We start from the raw sequence: 21,966 nt of genomic DNA, 5'->3' as shown, positions 1-21,966 counted from the left end.
AGCATAGGAAGTTCTGCACAAACATGCGCAAGAACTTCTTTACAGTGAGGTGATGGAGCACTGGAACAGGCTGCCCAGGGAGGTGGTGGAGTCTCCTTCTCTGGAGATGTTCAAGACCTGCCTGGATGCCTACCTGTGCGACCTGCTGTAGGGAACCTGCTTTGGCAGGGGGGTTGGACTCGATGATCTCTGGAGGTCCCTTCCAACCCCTACAATTCTGTGATTCTGTGAAAACATTACAAACCCAGCATCTCTACGGTCAGACTATCCAAAAAAGAGCAAAGAGCCCATACAAAGAAGCAGCAGAGCACAGGCCAGGCCTGACTTCACTCTTGGAAGTGGCAAAGTCAGAGGCAGCCGGAGCAGGTCGCTGACTTCTGAGCTTTCCCAAAGCTTGACAGTTGCACAGGAGAAAACCTGAAGACTCAGCAATTGCATGCTCATGGAACCAAATATGTGTCAAATAAGGCAGCAAATTTTTATATCAGTCATTTAAAGATGTCTACTTGAAAGTCCACTCTGCTCCACTTAAAGATTCCTTAAAAGTGCTGGCCACAGCATAATTTTTTCTTTATTACGTGTGTTTTACGTTGGAAAGAGGTAATTGGGCATAATAAGACTTAACAACTGAAATTTTATTCCACCTTAAATAATAATTCAACTTAGTTGTCATTTGACAGAGACCAGAAAATGGGATGCTCGAAGCCAAGGTTTTACCTAAGCTGACTGCAAGAAAACTTCCATAATAAGAGTACATCGTTAATATCCAGCACTTCACAACCACAGGATTTAACATTTCAACTACTGACCTCCAAAAACTCTGCATCATTAAATCCATTCTGCACGTAAGGAAAGCTTGAGGGACGAGAACACCTAAAACTGGAACACACATCTCCTAAAACACAGCTTAGTCCTGCTTTGGGTGCTCAGCTGCATTCTCACTCCCCAAGCTACTCAGAGCTAGCAAAGATCACCAAATTAACACTTCTATTCAGCTGTTTCAATAAACCTCTCTTCTACTCTCCTGCCCGATTCTGTTTTTACTTTTTTTTTCAGACTGAGTGCAGCATAGCACTGCACTGGTTGCAGTATGCAAGTACAGCTCTATTCTGGCCAGCAGAACTGAAATTGCTCACTGTGTGTACTTCAGAAATAATTAAGGCAGATCAGAATAGAAAAAAAACAAACAGCAGATCAACCTGTCAAAACAACCAATTTGCACATCCCTCCCCCTCCCTTTTCTTCCTCAGCCATGGAGCAAATGAATAAACCAAAGACTGTTCCTGGCACTTGTGCAAAACACAAGATACTGCCCTTGCTCTCATGGATGCCGTAAGCAGAAGTAGTTGGCATCTGTGATCCTCTGTGATGCTTCCACAAGCTTCCAGAGAGAGTATCAATTCACAGTAAGCAGAAGGAGCCAAAGAGATAGGTTATAAACCAGAAATAATGGCGGGAGAAGGAGGAGGAAGAATATTGCAGTAGAGCAGCAGGCATTTTTGGAATGAATAGCATCAATTTCTACAAATACGTACAGCTGAGGAAAACAACTTTCACTGCTACTTAAAATTAGTAAATCCCTTATGTGGGATATGCTTGGAATCATTTAGAGGACATAAAAACAAACAAACAAAACAACAACAACAAAAACCAGCCAATCAACCAATAAAACCCAGCAAAATCAGAACCAAAACATTACTTTTTCTGCTTTTCCACACTCCAAGCCAACGTCCCTATGCAATTCTACCTCAGAATGAAAAATACACATTTACATGACAAAGTCACGGCTTCCAAATTCTGTATCTCAACTGTCAGACAGGGACCTCATGGAGGTCCCTAATACCCAGCTCTCACACAGGTACACACAAAGCTGCAGCTGATAGCAGAATATATAAAACGAGCTTCAGCTTCTTTTCAGCAGATGGCTCAGCCTGCTTGGGCACAAAACAAGTTTAGCTAAGCAGCCTTATACTTTAATTAGCTCTCCACAACTAAGCCATGGAACCAACTGTTTTGTTACAGCTAAATGTATCAACAAATATAAAGTTCAATTATTAACTGGAACTACTGTGTTTTTTCAAGTACCAACCCAAGGCCTTGCCAAATTTTTGTATCATCAGAAGCACTGCTCTGTTTTTATATTGTGAAGTATTATTTCCAATGTACATTAGTCAGAGACAAATGTATTGGATGCTGCAGGTAGACTTGACGTTAATTGTTCTTAATTCTCATTGTAATGTATATTTTAAAAAGCTAATGCATATCTAATTAATCTAATTCATTTTCAAGTTCCAGTAAGACGATTAGATTTGCTACTGATGCTAATTGCTAGAGTCTGGTTACAAGCTAGCTCAAAAGAAAGTGCCATAAAGAACATGCAAAAATAACTCTGGATTGAGACTCTATGAAGATAAATAATAGAAGCAGCCAAATTAGCATAGCAAGTTGAGCCAATACTGGCAATGTGAAAAACAAAAAATCCAGTTCTTTTATACACTCAAATAAATCTGTCTCGCAAGCAACCACAGTGACAGTTTTTGGGACCCATTTTGAGCTGCTCAGACTACTACTTTTAATTTATGAAGTCTGAGTTTATGCAGCATCAATACATTTTTCATAAGTCAGCATCATTAAAGACAAAAGGAATATTTGGGTCTCTGTGTGTTACTCATTGTCATTAGAAAGGATCACAAACAGCAAGGCAGCTTCCATGGAACAGAACAGTGTTGCTCTGCAGACCAGGCAAAGCCTAATTCCAAGAGGCCACCAGGTGATGGACTCTCATCATCTGAGTAAGGGTTTGGAGAACAAGCAAAAGAATTACACAACAGATGGATGAAAAGGTATGAAAATATTAGATGTACACATTCCCACTCACTACAAAGATGGAGATCTTCTAATGGTGAGAAGGGAAGAAGGGAACCTAGAATGCTAGAGAGTTGTGAAAAAGTAAAGAAAGGTAAACAGCTCATAGATGTCTGTGTACCTTATTTCTAAGGGATCTGTAGGCACTCTCTCCTACAGCTTAGTAGTACAATGTGATTGGTTTAGGAAATCTGAAAAAACATGCATTTTAAGGGTTTATAACATTAGTAGTAGTGCAAGAGTTAAACTGTACAGTATCCCTAGTGGGAGCTCTGCAAAAAGATTCCTTTTAATTTGGAAAAGAGAGACAAGGAGACACCTCAGTCTGGGGACATCAGACAAACAGAAACCATGCCCTACTGCTAATAAATGAGGAAAGAACCCCCGTTTGGTACTAGCTGTTAATTCAAAAGGCAAAGTAGCTGCACCCGGGATCTATTCAGAAGCATGGAAGAGGTACACATGGCTGCCTCAACAGGCCATCATGGTGTGTCTAACTGGGAAACGTGCAAACCTCTGGAAGAATTGAAAGCGCTCCATACGCAAAATAAAAAATTGATACTAATAATACAAAATTTTATCATAACATATTTAGAAATTAAAAGATACGCACAAGAAAGAAAATAAACTAGAATGTTAATAAAGGTATCAGAGGTAGCTCTAAAAACAAAAGACTTTGTCAGAAAGTGTAGCAGAAGTGGAAAATCGCAAAAGTGAAGGAAAGCTTTTCAGCTCCTCGGAAGAGCTGTATGGACTTTGTTACACAGACATTTCTGAGAGCTGAGATTCTAAACTGAGCTGAATTGTGTAATACTTAAAAGATGCATGACAAGAGGCAAAGTGCTTTAAAAGAGTGCAAGCACCGACATTTTCATTGGCTTGTAGAGGAGTTTACTACCTCTGGAAGAAGCAAAGATTGAAACTTTTTGGCCTAATTTTTATAAACATTTTTGTACGTTTCAAATGCCAACCTGCATATTTGCTCTCTGCTGAATGTTTAATGTAGACCTCTGCTACAGAAGATGAAAATCAACTTCCACAGAACATGTATCTCTGTTACGGTCATGCCTTGTCAGAATAACTCAATACAGAAGATTTTCTTCTGTGTCAAGATCATCTCTCTGCAAGAATCTACCAAGAAAATACTTAGAGCCTGCTGAAGTCAATGGCACTCTTTTAGAGGAAGATTACAGAGAAGACAATGGTCTAAAGATAAGGACAGAGGTTTCAGAAATGTTTTAAATTTGAACCCAAGTGATGCTTGTGCAACTTACTACTTAAAAAACAAACCACCAAAAACAATCCCCATGACTTAGTTCTGGTTCCCAAATCATACAGGAATTTTTCAGATTTTTTTGCACTTACTTATAGGCAGAAAACAGTTTCTTAATTCACCTACCTTGAGACCTAACCTCTAGTATATATAAGGTTTACAATACAATTTTTGCTAAGAATGCTTTACGGCCTTTTGTACAGCAAAAAGCCGATTCCAACATGAGAGAACAGGACAACAGATTTGAAATACATGCTAGAAGCAAAATGAGTGATCCAGCACTACTGCAGACCAGAGCTGAAGAGCACAAGTAAATCACTGCATGAAGTCAGAGCTGTCAGTGTTCACAGTTCTTTGCTTTCCGCATAGCAGAGCTTTACAAAATTAACTAGATAATTAAAGAAAAATAAATAGGGAGGGGAAAAAAAAGAACAGCCTGAAAACAGTCCCCAGAGATGTTTATAGCCTGGTATCCATTCTGTGGTGTAGTCAGATGTGCAGAGAAGCAGCAGCCGAACAATGAACCACTTTCACTACTTGCGCTGTCTTACTAAAGGAAACAATAATAGATGTAAAAAGAGAACCTGGAGAGCAGCAGCAGAGCACAGTGCATGCTCCTCCAGATGGATAACTCACTGAAAAGGGGACAGTAAATCACAGCAGACTATGCTAGTTCCCTAGGGTTCTTCCCTGAAAGAAATACTGAAAGATAATTCAAAACAATCCCATTCCCTCAAACAAAATCAAACAAAAAACAGACCAGGACATCCCAGCCCCAGCTTCCTCAGCACAGATGTGTTTTAAGTTGTATGGTTTAATGGACGTAAAATGATTAGCAGCAAGGTTACTTTATTCACAGAAAAACACATCAACCTGAGTCTCGGGTCTCATAAATAAGGAAAATGTTTATAACTGCTTTACAAGTGAGTGAGTATGAGACAACAAAGACTTTGAGGGTCAAAAATAGCATTCTTTTAATACAGTTCAAGAATTTTCTTCCAAAAGGAAATTCTTCTCAGACTTTTTTTTCTTTTTTTTTTTTTTCTGAGGCAATGAAAAAGCAATTTCAAATGCAATTCATCATTATTCACAACCTGGCTGCATGTTCTGCTGCCTGTAAGGATAAGCTCAGGAGAAGCACAGGGAAGAGGTGTTGTATGAAATAACTGAATGAATAAATAAATGAGCACGGGCTCTTTGCACTGCTGGAAAAGAGGCTCCTGCCCTTCTTCTGTCTCCTCAACAGGGGTTGAGGAGTAGGTTTTCCTAGGCAAAAGGCAGAGGAGGGGCAGATGCCTTGGGGAATCCATCCCCCTTTGAGCTCATAGCTGGCCTTCGGAAACACAGAATCACTCACCTGGGAACCCTATGATTTTAACAGCCTGTTTCAAATGGCACACACTTCTTTCAACAATATGATGTGAAAGCTTAACATTCAAGTGGGTGTTGATGAGAAGCAAATATGAGTCCTTGGTAAACACAAGAATATTTTATAGCATTGGAAAGTGATCCGACTTTTGCCTTTATCCTCAGTTCTCCAGACACTTCTGTCACATTTGCTCAGTTATTTTGGTCACCAATGTTCAAAATTGAACTGTTCAAACTATTTCAACTACCCTGACCGAGTAGAATTTTGGAGTCAGTGTTACATCACTGCAGCTGAAGCTGTTTTTGGTACCTGGCCTGCAATATCAAACGAGGACTCAATGGTTCCTCCGGATCCCTTCCAAATCAGGATATTCTGTGATTCTATGATTCTGTGACTATCACAGTCATGCTCCAGGGAGCAGTCCCTTTGCTGCTGTTATACGTTTGCTTGGATTAGCTTTGGTTTCCTGATACTGACTTTAAATGTGCAGCTATGTTAGCCTCAAAAGAGTGAAAGAGAAACCCATCTGCAAACACAAGCCTGGTAGCATTTTTTTAACAAACATTAAGAATTATAACAAGTTGCCCTGCTGTTTTGTACTGTTATTTGCCAAAGTGAGCTCAAAGCATCTCCACCAACAAGCCAGCATTAGGAAAAGCACTCCAAAGCACATTTGCAGCTGAATGATCTGGTCACCAATAGTTTTTCTTTTCCTCTCACCTATCAGTGGGTTTGTTGAAAAACAATTAACTGCTCTCAGCTTACATTAGTCACTTAGACATTTAAGATCACAGCCCTGTACAAGCTGTGTCTAATTAGTGTCTGCTGATTCATCAGTCCAGAGAAATAAGCCTGGAAAATGCAACAGGTAGCCAAACATTCTCAGAACAAATTAACCCCTAGAAAAACAGGCACATCACATCTCAGGGACAAATTAATCACTCCATCAGCAGGTACTTCATGTCCCATCCCAGCAGACTTAACTACTTAGGACGGACACAGGGAAAAGTGTGGCTCAGGCCATAGCTGCTATCCACAGGTTGTTGAACAATAGGTCCCTACCTTGCTTGCTGGCAGACACTGCAAATCCAAGCTTTCTCCTTCTTCTGGTAAGAGCTGCAGCTCTTGCAGATGTTGTACTTGCAGTCTTGACACTGTCGCTTGCTGTTGATAAGAAATGTGAAAGGTGAACAGCAGCGAATACAGCAGTGCTCGTTGAACTTCTGCTGCTTGGAAAGGATGCTGCACTTGTTACCCTCTTCATCCAACTTCTGCTTCATTTCGCTGAAACAACAACAAAAAGAAACAAAAGTATAAATCTTTGCCTTTCTCCTCTCCCCTTGTCCTCATGTTATAACTCCTGCAGGTGTAAAATAAATGTCAAAAACGCATATTTTAAACCCAGAACTGCAAAGCAAAAGCTCCTATATTCTCTGACCCACAGAAACTCTGAGAGACTCAGAGCAAACTACCTTCCTCCACTCAGCTCCAACAACAGAACCCTGTGCAAACCCAGTCTGCTGCTCCATATACTCCAGCTGCACAAAGGCCTAATGGCATCTGAAAAGACATGGCTGCTTTCAGAGCACTTTGTGAATCACAAATCAGCCTATGACAGTTGAAGGACTTGGTGTGCAGTAATAAAAAACACTACTGATCAATAGTTTTGACAACAAAAAGTGCTAAGTTTGCCTTGATCTACCTCATTATTTGTAATAATCCAGTCAAGGAAGTTAATCACATGCTTCTTTCTTAAGAGAGATAGGGGTGTTTTTCTTTGTTAAGACCCATACTGTGCCAACTGCAAAGTTTCTGAAAATATCTGCCAATCCCTTGAGTTGTCTGTATTCCAACAGAAGAGCTCATTTATGAAAAAGATAGACTTTACGTGAGGCATTCATTAATTTGTTATCTTCCATTTTACAGTGCATTTATTTATTTATTACAAATTAGGCAATCTATTCCACGAGATGAATAATAAATAACAGTCTAAACAAACAGTTGTGCAAGTAGACAGTTATTGGCATTCACAGCTAGTCTCTGTGTTAAGAGGGAAAAAAAAAGTCACTGTTAATGAAAATCATGGTAGAAAAAGCCTAGAACAACAGTGTGTATATACATGTATTCGTTCTTTCTGTTTCTCAGAGTTAGTGGTAGCTAACTTACTATTTCTAAATGCTGATTAGAAACACTTACAAGACTGGAGTAACATGGAAGTCTGAAAAAAAAATCCGCAACCCTAAAGGAATCACAAAAGATGGAACAAGTTGCAGGAACACAGTCATGACATGGTGCCCTGCATCTCAATTGACACTTAAATAGCTTGCTATGGAAGAAAAAAGAATAATCTTACTGAGTATTTATTCAGAAATTCAACCAAGATCATCTGTACATGCCATTAAGAGCCAAGCCCGGAACGCTAAAAAGACTCACGTGAGTAGGCTCTACACCTCATTTGCCATTTCTGCCTTAGGTTCATAATTCAAATACAGACAGCTTATTTTATGAAAGTCTGACAGCTCTATTCCAAACTTGAAGTCTAAAAGGAAATTAAGGTAGTGTTCTAAAGCGTGTAATTTCTGAACTCATGCATACATCATATTTAACTGTATTCCAAATACAAATCTTCCATAAATTTTGAGCTTCAAAAACCAGTGTATTTTCCTGTTGTTTGTTCCCAACACAAAGGCTTGGCCATCTTAGACCACCTGCTGGAAATCAAATAAATGACCCTCAGAGAGTTTCAACCAAATAATCGTTATGACTTTTGTTCAGATGGCAAACTTTTCTTATTTCTGCACATTTTTATAGGACAATTACAAGTGAAAAATGCAGGAGGTTACCACACATGAGAGGAAACGTCTGAATTATGTAGGTTAAACTGGCTTCCTCGTGTAAAAGGACAGAATTATCCTGGAGGTTATATGGGACAATCAGACCTGAGAAGCTGAAGTCAGAAGGAGCAGTGAGAAGAGATTTCTGTCCTCTATCTCCCAGAATGAGCAACTCCTTGATACTGAGTAGTGCTACCCTGTACGCTCAGTGGTGTTTTGAACCCTTTGTTTTGAACCCTTCCTAGGACTCTTACACATACAGCAGGATAAACCACACAAGCAAAGCCACCTACTAAAACACTACAACGATGCTTGCACAGTATAAAACCAGGCAGTTTTGTTCACAACACAGCTAATAAAGCCTGATACCTAAAAAAAGCTGAGCACACACTGCAGCCTTTTCATCAGCACAGGCATTAATTACATCTTTCTCCTCTACCCAGCTGCCAACATTCATTACAGGGGTAGAACCTTAATATCATTAAGGCATCTGCCTCACTGTTAAACAGGAACAAAATTGGCCTACGGATGTAAGAAGTCAATAGGATTGGGCTGGGGAGGCAGGCAGTGAAAAAGCATGAAAGAAAAAGCTTCAGTTCCACAAAAAAGCAGGTGGTACAGAAAAGAAAGCGATTCTCATCTACAGCTTTAACAAATGAAGCCCCTCTTATATTACCTCTCCCAAAGGGTATTCTAGTTTATATTAGAAGTCCAACAGCTAAAAGGACAGTCAAAAGGGCTTGTCATTGAAGCCAGATGACTACTCTTCACACACTTCTCTTTGCCCAGAGAAGTTGTGCACGCCCTCTCCCTGGAAGCATTCAGTGCCAGGCTGGATGGGGCTTCGAGCAACCTGGTGTAGAGGGAGGTGTCCCTGCCTATAGCAGGGGTTGGAACCAGATGATCTCAAACGTCCCTTCCAACCCAAACCATTCTATGATTCTGTGAAGTAAATACCGGCATGTAACTGGATCTGCCTGCTTCGATGTAAGCTACGTGGTCAAAGGGAATGGCAGGGCCTGGTTAAGCAATACCTAAAAAACCTCACTTGCACATGAATTCAGCAAGGTAAACGTGAGCTTCAACCTCAATAACCTGAAAGCCTGCGGCGTTGAAATTCAGGAGGTGCAAGGTGAAGTTCAACGTACCTGAGGTACACTTTTGAAACCCCCTGTCTTTCCCTGCAGGACGTTCAAACGACTTGATGCAAGAAATAGGATCATAACAATTGTCCAAAAAAAGGGTGAAAAGGCTGCAGCCAGGACACCAATCCTCTCGTTTACTTACAGGAGGATGGAAGTCACTCATACAGGAGGCAAATTTTTCTAAGAGGCAGGTCAGGATCTACATGGCAAGCTTCTACCTTTCCAACCCAAGCAACATCATTTTCCTCAACAAAACAAAAGAGAAGGGACTGAGCAAAGAGGGTGAATGCGTGTGGGCTCCCTTGTATCTAATTCCCTCCATATACTTAAGGAGGGAATGCAATTCATGGGTGTGTAAAATATGCACACAAATAAGGCAATACAAAAAAAAAAAAAAAAAAAAAAAAAACCAGCAAACCTCTAGGGAAGAAGATGTAAGTGTAGGAACCACAAATGACAGAACTGATTTCCATCACTCAAGTCACAACTGAAGACACAGCTATTACGGTTATGTGCAATGCAGCAATGAGAATCTGCGGAGATGAGAACTCCTGCTGTGTGAATGAATCTGAGACTGGAGCTCATTTTCTATTTCAAGTGGCTGTGTTTCTCCTGCTGCCTTTAAATACATAAGAACTGAAGAAGGACACGCAACGCATCTGTCACCAAGACTAATTCTGTCAAAGAACACGGCCTTGAATTATAAGTTCCAAAATACACAGATGCCTATTCAGATTTTCCAAAGGCCTGTACAAATTAATCTGCATAACAAATACTGAATTTATGAGTATTTCAGTCAATGTTTCGAGTAATAGACTCCTTCTGGCACGTAATCTCACAAAAAGTCAGGTGAGGAAAACTTTTTAACAGACTGGTTTGGATCTAGATTTTGCTATTACACGCTGAGAATCAGTAGTCTTCTCTTCAACCACTACGTGTATTTTCCACTGCATTTGTGAGTATGACATTTTGCTTTCCTGGTTTGTGAACTGTATCTGCTGTAATCATAAAACACCCTGTGGCAATAATGAAATCATTTGCTCCAAAGAAACTGTATATTGAAAGAACACTTTTACAGCATCTTTCATTAGTGACCATATAGTCCTCTCCACTGTTTTATCCTTGCAGGCAACAAATTTACAGCTAATACTCATAGAAGAGCATTTGTTGTTTCTCTGAGCTGCAGTTCGATATTCACACAGCTCCACAGCTGCAATTGCTTTGTATTTCAGTAAGGGAATCTGAAATCCTGCAAAGCTCTGTGTGCCTCCCTTAAGGTGTTGCTGCGTTTACTGCTCAAGGGCTGAAGCAGGTGGAGCTGTGAGTTCCAGATTAACAGAGGTACACAACTCACCAACTCACCACACTAAGATAATGCTGTTAAAATAAGCTGGAAGGAAATCTAGGATATGCTTGAAAAACAGGTTAAAAAAATCACTGCTAGAAGTATAAGCCCTGATTTGTGTTTTTTCTCCCTAGAAGTGGATATCCAAGTGACCGCAATGCCAAGTGAGAGCGCCGTGCCTTTGAAGTAAATGCCAAATTAGTTCATTATCCTAAAAAGTGTTTTTTTCTAGGCACCTATCAACACAAGTCACAGTTGTGTCTCGTGGTGTATTTAACACTTCATATGCCTATCAGCATTCCACACGCTGCTGGTGCTGTCAGAAAACCATGTTACTACACATGAGAACGCACTCCTTGCAGTTGGGGACCCATGGAAACACACAGCCCTTTCATCTGCAAACAGATATTCATCCAGCAGCAGCAGCAGAGCCACAGGGAGGATTAGGTAGCAGGAGTGCACCAGAAACAGGGATAGAAAGAAAGGAAAAAAGAATCATAAAAATCCCGCTGAACTAGAAAAAAACAGTTTTTGGGCGTGAGGGGGGGCACCACCTCAGCATTCAAGCATTAAGAGGCTCATGAATTGTTATCAGAAAACTACTTGTTGTATCTTGCAATCATACTTGGCACGTGATGAATATTTCAGAGTCAAGTTATTCTAACTGAAGCTGCATTCTTCTATCCACTACCTCACTAGTATCTCTTCAGGCACTTCTTTCCCCTTCAGCTATTCATTTCTATAAAATTTTGGGTATTCTCATCAAAACTTACCTTCCCACTGTTCTTGTCCTCTCTCTTTTCTGAAGTAGGAGCAAGACGGTGCTGTCTATGTATTAACTGATGCCAATGTCCCATTAAACTCCTTAAAATTGTTGTCCACGTCTTGCCTTTGCCACTTAACTCAAAAGGCCTAGGATGACAGCTTGCTGCCATTAAAAACTGACGTAAAGATTCAGTGACTACTGTACATGCAGACTGAAAACTAGTGGGTATGGGAGCTGGGACGACTTTTCTCTCATTAAGTGGTTGCAAAGTATGAATGAAGACAGCAAGGTCAGTGATGCTCACACTGGAAAAAGCAGAAGCAGCATCCACATGCACAGTACATGAGGAAATGGGCCTGACAGACAAAAATTTTAAGGTTTCCCTTTCTGTTGCTGACACAAGCACTGTCAATCAGTGTCTGTCACCAAATGGAAATGACTGACATGTCAGAGTGTAGTTAAATGAAATAAACAGTATACAGGTATTATTTTAAATTCCTTCCTCTCACTCTATAAACCTTTAAATTGTCAAGAGATTGCATTTAACCCCATTTTCTTTTGCCAAATTGACTCTCACAGGAGGACAGACTGTACAACACTTAACTGATAGGCTTTGAAACCCTCTGGATACAAGGGGAGTAGGGAGGGAGAAGCAAGTCTGAAGCTACAGAGCAGATATTCTGGGAAGCTCTGGCAACATCAGAGATCTCCACATGAAAGCTGAAATGATCTTTTCCAAGAATCAGTGCTGTAAGGATCCCTTTGCCTTCCTGTTCCAGTAGTGCCACATGGAACACGTGGAGATATATCCAGGTCTTGAGACATTACTTCTAACACCTAATTTTTCTTTCCCTTCTACCCTCCTAGCTCAGTTAGAGACTGCTTTGCAAACAGGAAGGGTGTTCTGAAGTGAGATGCTTCACTGATATTTGGGACAGGTTCAGGACCTCCAAGTCAAATCCTGGGCATTATTGTATCTGTACTGATGCTTACTACTGAGCACAGTGAATGTTAAAGTTAACAGAGATCCAGAGAGCAACTGGAAAAACTAATGGAAGAAAAACTTGTCCTGAGTTACTGTAGACTGAGTACTCGGGTAGGCCTGCTGAAGAACTTATCACTGGACAGGCAGTCCCAAACCTAAACTGCTGCATGGGCTTGTTTCATTCAAAATACAGGGCTTGGTACTGCCCTTTCAGGAAGCTCCCAGCAGTTCATTTTTCCACCCTTTCAGGATCCGTCTGCCAACTCGGTGGTGTTTGTGGATCTGAAGAATGTGGACGCATCTCACAGCCCAGAACATGAATGGAGGCATTAAACCAAATTAGCCCTGCTACGTTATCACTCCCCAAGACTCAATGCTACTGTTAACCACTCAGGCACTGACCACCACTGTCTGAGCCTTCTCATCCAGCCAGTTTTCATCTAGATTATAATGTTATGTGTACATGCCACATCACCCAGATCTGTCTACAAAATAGCTTTGTTTAACATTTGTTTTAGTATTTTGAGACACCTTCATGTTAGAGTACAAAAATGTAACTCAACAACGTTATTCCATCAAACATCCTAACAACCTGGTAAAACCTCATTAGAGCTTTACTACCTTTCTCTAATTCCTTCCCTGCTTTTTATCTTCCACATTTTACACAGCGATTTATATTTATGTAAACATTTACTATCTCATTTCCTCTCAATAAATGTCATTTTGCTCTCCCTGAAGCACCTTCCTAATACTTCCAATACTAATGTCAGTGTTTCTTGCATATTCTAAGGTAATTATAGCAGAATTTTATTTTGTTTTTGAATGTCCTTCCCAAATCATTTCCAGAGATACCAAGAAGTCCACAGAACTGCACTGAACTGACAGCACAAACTACTTGTGATAAGCAGTTATTGATTTGTCCTGTTATACTCCGGAGCCTAACAGCTATCCTCTATATTCCCAACATCTATTAAGCATTATCCTATATATTCAGCAGTCAAAGTGTAGTTCTAAAAGCCTCTAAAATGCACTATTTCTGCATCAGTCACTGTCCCTATTTACCATTTCACAGCTCAAGGTAATGCATTTTGTCACCTATCCAATCCTGACTTCTTTGTCCTCGTAATCGAGCGGGAGGGGAAAAAAAATAACAGAGTTAAAGGCACATCTAATTTAAAGGGACAAAAACTGAATTTCTTATCACATTGAACAACTCCCTTCTCCTCCAAGTATCTAACTGTATATTCACAATCAGCAGAGGAAATGAAAGCATGAAACGAGTACTTTTGTCTGCACTCCTCCTGCCAATTGTCACACATCATACTGCATCTGGCCCCATGCCTCTCTCACTGGAGACTTCCATGTTTGTCCCGTCAGGCCCTGATTTGCAGCAGAAGGACATCTGAGGCTAGGAGCCTTATTTATCCCTTTTGGTTGTACCAGAGCAATAAGTACAGACAAGCATTCTTAAGACCAAGGCATTGTTCACTGTAAAAAGAACAACCACAAAAAATTAGTGAAAATATTACTAAAATGTACAGTCGTTTCCATCATACTTGTGTGATACCTTCTTTGCAGGCTGGTGGCACCCATGAGTCTCTCACTGACAGTTATCCAAATTCATGCCTGTATAAATGATTTCCTTTAAGAACAGAAACACTCTTACTACATTCGACATTTCTTCTTCCTGGGCTCCTTCCACAGCACCATCCAGCCTGACCTTACAAAACACAACTCACAGCCCAGCTGGAACAACACAGACGCTGCCTCTGAGAAACTCTGAATGTTCACTGTGAGTCATCATTCCCTCCTCCTGGTGGGACTCCGGCAACGCAGACCTACAAACATTTACACTAACTCGTGTTGCCACCAAGTTACTATTATTTACTTCCCTATTCACGAGAAACCAAAGGGAATTTTCCTTGAACTTTCCCAAAGAAGATGCAGCAGAATAAAGAAGAACACGTAGCAGAATGAACAGCAAGGCTTGCTAATGGGAGCAGGCTGCACAGAGTGCTAGAACACAACACGAAGACATCCATCCCACCTTGCATGCAGAGATGAGCAATGCTACGCACATGGGGGCTTTCACCTGGTGAGGCTGCTGGTACCACCATCTTCCTGTACCAACTGCAGCTGCCCCAGTGAGACAGAAGCACTGGAAAGCAGGCAATGCAACACTGGCAAACCAATGCCAAACTCCAAGAGTTATTCTTCCACTTCCTTCAACAGCCACAAAAGCCCTAAGGGTAACAAGAAGCAAGCAGAAGGAAAAGGGAAAGCTTCAAAGGAAGAGGTCCCCAGGAACTGGTCTCAGAGCAAATTGCTTGCTGGCTGTATCACTTAGCTGAGTACTTTTGATAGGGCTGTATCTGCATAGCTCCCTAAGCACACTTCCCTGTCTAGCTTCTCTTCACAGTGCCCATGCTCTTAATGCACAGTAAACACTGTCTTAAGACATACAATCCAAATACTTTTATTTTTTAATAAATTTAGGCCTATAAATAATGATTTTCTTAAGTATAGAAATGGTTGCAGCATCAGTGTGGGGTTTATTTTTTTGGAGAAAAAGACACACGAGCTTCAATTTACTATATACCCCTGCTGTACTCAAGCCAGTACTTCGGCAGACAAAAGAATCTGTTCCCAGAGAAAGCATTCTGTATTTAACCTATGTAACCACAGCATGTTTTACAGCAATATTAACACCTTCTAGAGGCAAGATCCTGTTCCTTATGACAAAATTGACAAATCTGGGCAGAGGGCAGGAAAATATTGACAGCACCTTCCCATTCAAACACTTATCTAAGGCAGTCCTTTGAGAAGTGTTAGCATATGCTATTGCTATAGTAACAGGAGTTTTTACCAAAGACCCAGCCTCCATTTAGCCCTACTACAACATTTCAGATATCTCCTAATTAATATCTCCTAACTTAATCCAGAAGCTCTTCATTATAGCTCCACAAATTTAACAGCATACTAATATTTTAACATCTAAAGGATTACTGAATAATGAAATGAACAGAAATCAGTGAGCTACCACAAATAATAAGAAAAGCTAATAGTCTGGAATTGATTTAGGAATTAATAATCTTTATTTTGCAGCTTAAAGCTGCAGGTATTAGCTTTATTCTCTGTGTGTGAATGGGTGTGTACTCGTACAGAAAAAAACCACATTGTTCAATAACTCTTGCAAGGAAAGGCTGGGATTCTCTCCTACTTAGTACTCTCCACACCTCATCTCCCCTTTAAAGAATGTTGTCTTCCCCAAAATACAGAAGGCTGTACCCTATGGCCTCTCCCACTAGAGAAGGACAAATATTTTCTGAAAGATGATTAGATATTGAATATTTGGAAAAGACACAGTGGTTCTTCAGTGCCTTTAAGATGATGTGCTTTGACAAGCTGTGCTCTGAAAGTGGCTTCTTTAGTAAAAAGGAGTTACCAGGACTATTATTCAGCTCTTCCGTGGATCCTGTTCAGATCTCTGACACCTTTCTTCCCTTCTCCTTGCATCTTTCTCCCTCCATAAGCAGCAGATGGAAGAGACCTCACTTATATGGAGCTCAAGTCACATTCAGACCCAGACATGGTTCCCTTGCTTTGCACAGTCCTTCTGGCTGTCAGAAGGAGCAGAGAACTCAGCACACCAAAGGCAGATCAGTTGGCTGAACCAGACACAGCACTTGGTTCAGTAGGTTTGCTTCAGGGAAGGTGCTCTGGTTCCCTGAGTTAAATATTCCCATCTTGCTCAAGCTGTATCAGGGTGGGATTCATCAGTCTGGAGCTGGATCTGCTCAGTGGAGTGGAGTTTATAATTGGGTTGCATCAGCTGATGCTGATTACTCCAGGAATTCCACCACCCTGTAGTACAGTGAAGCGGATGGAGTGACAGAACAAGGAGTCAATCCTCCACATTTTGTACGTGCAGCCTGAAATGCTATGAGAACATGGTCATAAACAAAAGCTGCACCAAACCACTCTGTTCCTTGGCAAATGCAGCTCAAGTTTCCCTTGCAAGGTCAGCTGTTAGACAGGACAATCCTCTCCTAACCCCTCAGTCCATAGATTCGCACTGATGTACAGTCCCCCTAGTTAGCTGCTTCTCATATATGACAGTGATTTGCAATGATAAACACACCTAAAGGGATAAAGGGGTTAAAAGCAAAAATTCCTTCCCCAAAATAAATATTCTCAAAAACGAAAAGAAAAAAAAAGAACAATATGAAACACGAATATTTCAAAAAACAGCCTGAGCACAAAAGCACCGGCATCTCCATAAATGCAGGATTGCAAAACTCACTTAATTAAGTGGTCACAGGGGAATATCTCCATAACTGAAATATCTGTTGATTTATAACAAATAAGGAAGTGCATTTAAATTAAACTCCAAGTGCAGGAAGCTCTACCAATGGGAACCATAGTAATAATTCCTATTAATTTAATTAGTAGAATTCCAGTGCTGACAAAATAGGTATTTACTTTTAATAACTGGATCACTCAGCTCGGTTTTATATATTTAGTTGCAAGCATGTGAAAAGGGTAAGGAGTGACTAGCTTGATTCTTGCAGGGTAAGGCAAAAGTAATCAGAGATCTCCTCCAAAACTGTCCTAAAATCATGTAAGCAGTTACCTATTGGTTCCATGCTGGATGTATACATGGCTGCTATCTCAATGCTCCCTTACAGTGTCAGCACAGAATAAATACTATTCCCTCCAGCCCTACAAACACTTTAAATTTTCTTTCCTTCACTTCCCTTCATCCTCCATGTATCAAAGCAATTCTTGGTTTTGTGCTTATTTTTACAGTGCCACACTTTCACAGCACGCTTATGTATTTTGTGGCTGTAGCACAATCATGCTAGGAAAGGTTTTATTCCAAGTAAACTCAGAAAAGGTGACAGAGTGTCAAACTGAGGCCAGATGAACCGAAAGTTGAGTAGCTATCCCTCTGGCTGGGGCTAAAGAAGGATGCATTCAAGTGTCAGTTGTTAGCAAACCAGCAGCCACTTATAGTCTGCCAAGAGTAAGAAAACCACAGGCAAACAGAAGATAGCAAGATGATGGCTTTCTGTGCCTATGGGGCTATACAGTATTTTACTCAATTCTGTACTTCACTCTTTTTCAAAACATCACTATAGGACAGGGGTGCAGAATGCAGCTACTCCTGCAATCCGCACAAATCAAACACACAAAAATGAAGTGTTTTAGTACTTGCAGCAAAATGGAAAAATCCCCTAAAAATCTTGACTCGCTATCAGCTATTTTTACTGAGAAAAGCAGCTGCACAAATAAAACAAAAGACTAACAATATGCAATATTTTTGAACTATAAGACACAAACTGGAACGTGCAGAAACTTCAAATCATGGACTTCCTCCTTGAGCAAAAGAAAAAAAAAAAAGGAAGAGCTTTCAATACCTCCATCTCCAGCCTTACTGAAATACCAGCTCAGACCTTAGGGTACGTATTTTGGCATGGGAAGTGTTTATCAAATTATCAACTCCAGCACCTAAACTCCTATAAAGGAAGTTCTCCACCAATCTTTCTGCAATCCCACCTCCCACATTTCTGCAGTTTTCAGAGCTTCCCAACTTCTTTCCGTCTTCCATTACATTGCTGTTGGAGAAGGCATCTCCTGAACCTCAGAACTCCACAGAGGGCACAGAAAGCTTTCAGTAACAAACTATTCATGGACCTCAGTCTTGTTTTTCTGCTGAGCGAGATCAAGGAAGCCAGACGTCCATGGGAAAGGCTTTCTAGGAATTCAAATGGAGTGCCCTCATGATTCAGCACGGCTAAATGCAGCAAGGAAATGAAATAGCTTTCTGGTAAGTCCTACGCATATAGGAATAGGTACAGTTATACAACAAAAGAAAACAAAGCTCAGTTGTAAAGGTACTAGCACGCTTAACAACTGAACACTGTGCAATGCCAGGGCACTCAGAATACACTGCATAATGCTCAAGGGAGAAGGATGCATGTTTGATACCTAGCCTTTATCAGTGAATCTTGGTATCACCAGTTCTGGTGTAGCATATGGATAGGCAAGAGATGCTAAGCTGACTGGAGTTAAAACAATATAGTTGAGGAGAAGCAACAAGGGACCAATGCTGTTGTAATGGTGAAATGAAAACAAAATAAGGAGTAAAGCAGGATTAACTTCGGTAATATTCAAAGTTCTTCTTCCTCTGAACAATAAAATCATTTGACCAGAAGCTTTCATACCCAGAAATATCCACTAGAAATTCTAACTCTAATCAAGAGCTCCGAAACTGAGAAGTGAGCCTTATTTTCCACAAGATGTGAAATTGAATCTTTACAAGCCTACAGTCACACAAACCAAAGCCCACAGAGATTGAAACAACTGAGGCTGAACTCTGTTTTACTTGATGCTGTGTAACATAAGCAGTGGAATGAAACGTGGCTTTGTCAAGCCCTGTTAGGACAGTTATTCTGCAGTTGCTGCTACATGTGTCGTGCACCTAGACATAACCCATGGTTACTTGGGCAATATGATCACACATTGGAAATTAAACACAGCATAGAAACTTGAAGCAGGAAAGGCAGCTGGCTGACTTGTCCACGTTGAGCACCACCATGCTGCATGCCTTTCCCAACTGCACCCAAGTCAGCTAGCAGAGGACAAAGCCAGATCCCTGAGTTAGAGACTAAACACCACGAGCTACGGAACACTACAGAGAAAAAGTAAGCGTGTTGCAGAACACATCACTTCCAGCAAGGATGCTGCTTTTCACAGTTAAGAAATATTGAGGAAATAATTACAGTGGCTTGAGCAATGAGGCAACAGCAGTTCTTCAGCTAGAGCTGCTTAGTGAAAAACAGATTGGTGATCTCCTCTGTGTGTGCCACGAATGCTAAGAAACCTCCAATGCCAGTGGGCACTGCATCCACTTTGGCTTTGCCTTTATCACTTGTCACCATACCAGTATTACTGTCAAAGGGGCCCTTGCAGGGCCCATCCTTAGAAAACCAGTATGCTTGATGACATTAAATGCCTCACAAGCTGAATACAACTCCAGGGAGGATGGCAGATCAGACAGACTGTAGGGCAGCTGAGTGCCTCGGGGCAGCCTGCTGTAAGCAAATGGCACGCAAACTCTGCTGCCTCAGGTTAAGCAAGGACACTTCAAAAGAAAAGAAAGGGATGGCCATTCCTCTCACCATTACCATTCCTGCATGGGTTTGAAGGCTCACAGGGGACAGATTGTCATCAGGTAGGAAATAAATAGACTAAGCTCAAATAACACTCAATAATTACAGTGATGCTATAAAAGCAAGCTGCGGTTTCAGAGATTTATTGGCTACACAGCACCCAGCTAAGCTCCAGGGCACAAGCAAGCAAAGCAAAGCAACAAAAAACCCAGTATCTCATTATAAGATCTGATTATCCACAGTGCCTGTTCAGCACAAGTTTTTCCAAACTACTTTCTAAATTTTTCAATCCTTTCAATCACTTATGTCTAAAATAAAAAGCTCAGCAAATAAAGTACGTTAAAAAAAAACGTTAAATCCTTATTGCAGAGATACTTCATTAGTATTAAAATAACATGTTCTCATTCAAATCCTCATTACGTGCTCATCACAGGGTCTGTGTGTCAATAGGAACACTTACAGGTATATTGTATACACAAACATCAAATTGTACCTTTTATCCACTGTACAGAATTTGAGCTGGATGATTAATACCAGATTTCTGGCTCCTCAGATATGGGATGTAGAATAACAGATGCTTTGAAGGAAGTGATTTCAACTCATGGCTTGGTTCTTCATGAAAATCAGGTCCCTTATTTGTATAATCATTTCTCTCTCTGCATACCTCAAATTCAAAGATCCCAAAGCACAGAGTTTTGTTACCCAGCACTGTTAAGCAGTGAAAATATCAGCTGCTGTCACATCCCGTTAAAATCAGTTAAGTTCGACACACTGTACTTCATCCAGAATACCTGCATTCTTTTCCACCTTAAATGAAAACATACTACAAATATCCAGGTGAGAGAAAATAATGCACTGAAATAAACTTAATTTTCCTTAAGCTCTATTGTGCACAGCTGGGAAGTTTCTTGAAGATCATTTCAAAAGTCTTCAATGACTTTCAACTTCTTCAAAATCCTTGATAGTAAAATATTTATTTATACCAGGGCAAAAATCCCCAGATTTATTATTTAATCAGAAGAACATAAAGGGAAGTTTGTAGAAGATCAAAGAAATACAGATACAGCAAGGAAAGCAGTAAGCTACGTAAATGGGATAAACACTTTAAAATATGCATTACATGCCTGTATGTTTGTGTGTATCCAATTATAACATCCAAAAACCCAACCAAACCCCTGAGAGCATGTAAGTATTTCATCTAAATCTTATGATCTGTCCAATAGAGCACAAATGACTCTGATTTTGACTTCCTGGTTTATGCTATTAAAAAAAATAAAATTCAATACAAATAGAAAAAAAGAAAGCTAAATTTAATCAGAGGCATGATCCTCCTACATAAGATTGATGAGGCTTTGCCCCTTCAGTAAATAAAGGACATAATTCAAGCCATTTAGCATAAGCCACAAAACTTCACTGTGAAATCCAGTGACCAACTGTGAGCGAGGTTAGCCCATGATTCACCTACTAGGTAACTCAGAGACACCAAACATAAGAGAATCTGCTACTTAGAAGAAATGAAAGGAGATGAGATTAATTAGCATGATGGGTATTTCTAAGATGCCTCTGGCATCCCAGCACCAGTTATCCTCACATGTACCAGTTTGACATGCCATCTTCCAGAGAAATTATGTAATTCAGAAACTCAAGTTATGTTAAGCTCCCTTCATGTCAGGTTAGAAATAACCCTCTAACATAGAGGATCTCTTTCACTAGGTTGGACACGCATTTATCCTAAAACACATCATTTAGGATTCCACATTTTACTTGGGATACTTTTATCAGAGCTTCAGTATTTCTACTTGATTAACAGCTGCCAAGTAGTTTCTGTTACTTTCTCTCCTTACCCTGCCTCTTTGCAGGTCAGCACCTAACTACGTGTTTGTGTGCATACAGGAGTACGTGAGCATGCATACATTATATATATATATATATATATATATATACACACACACTGTATCTATATACACTATATTATATATCTCTTATAAGGTCTGACATGAGGAAAACTTCATCAGTGTCACAAGAATTTTTCTGAAAGATCAGAGAACAGCATGCCTTCCTAAGCACCAAAGCATTCAACCTCCTACTGCATTCCCCAAAGCAAGTGTGATGTAGGCTTTAGCTATTATTCCATGCCATTATGACTCTTTGCTATTGCTCCTTTTCCCTCCACTTCCACTTCCTGTTTTCTTTCCTAATGCAGCAATTC

General features: G+C 40.4%; 1 protein-coding gene across 3 annotated transcripts in view; it reads right to left on the bottom strand.

Annotated features, from left to right (window-relative positions):
• The window catches only part of LOC122189784 (myosin VIIA and Rab interacting protein), a 191,422-nt gene that overhangs the window by 90,644 nt on the left and 78,812 nt on the right, over positions 1-21,966 (bottom strand). For 2 of the 3 annotated variants that reach the window (XM_042889159.1, XM_042889161.1), the window contains exon 3: positions 6,570-6,791. In XM_042889159.1, the coding sequence (XP_042745093.1) occupies positions 6,570-6,791 (222 nt within the window). The remainder of the gene's footprint in view (positions 1-6,569; positions 6,792-21,966) is intronic. The other variant, XM_042889160.1, reaches the window with a different exon arrangement.

This window comes from Lagopus leucura, unplaced genomic scaffold (assembly GCF_019238085.1).
Source record: "Lagopus leucura isolate 7727_CA_CO unplaced genomic scaffold, USGS_WTPT01 Super-Scaffold_100157, whole genome shotgun sequence".
In the NCBI taxonomy this organism is placed as follows: domain Eukaryota; kingdom Metazoa; phylum Chordata; class Aves; order Galliformes; family Phasianidae; genus Lagopus; species Lagopus leucura.
The sequence above is the reverse complement of the archived record's forward strand: the minus strand, read 5'-3'. Positions and strand labels throughout refer to the sequence as shown.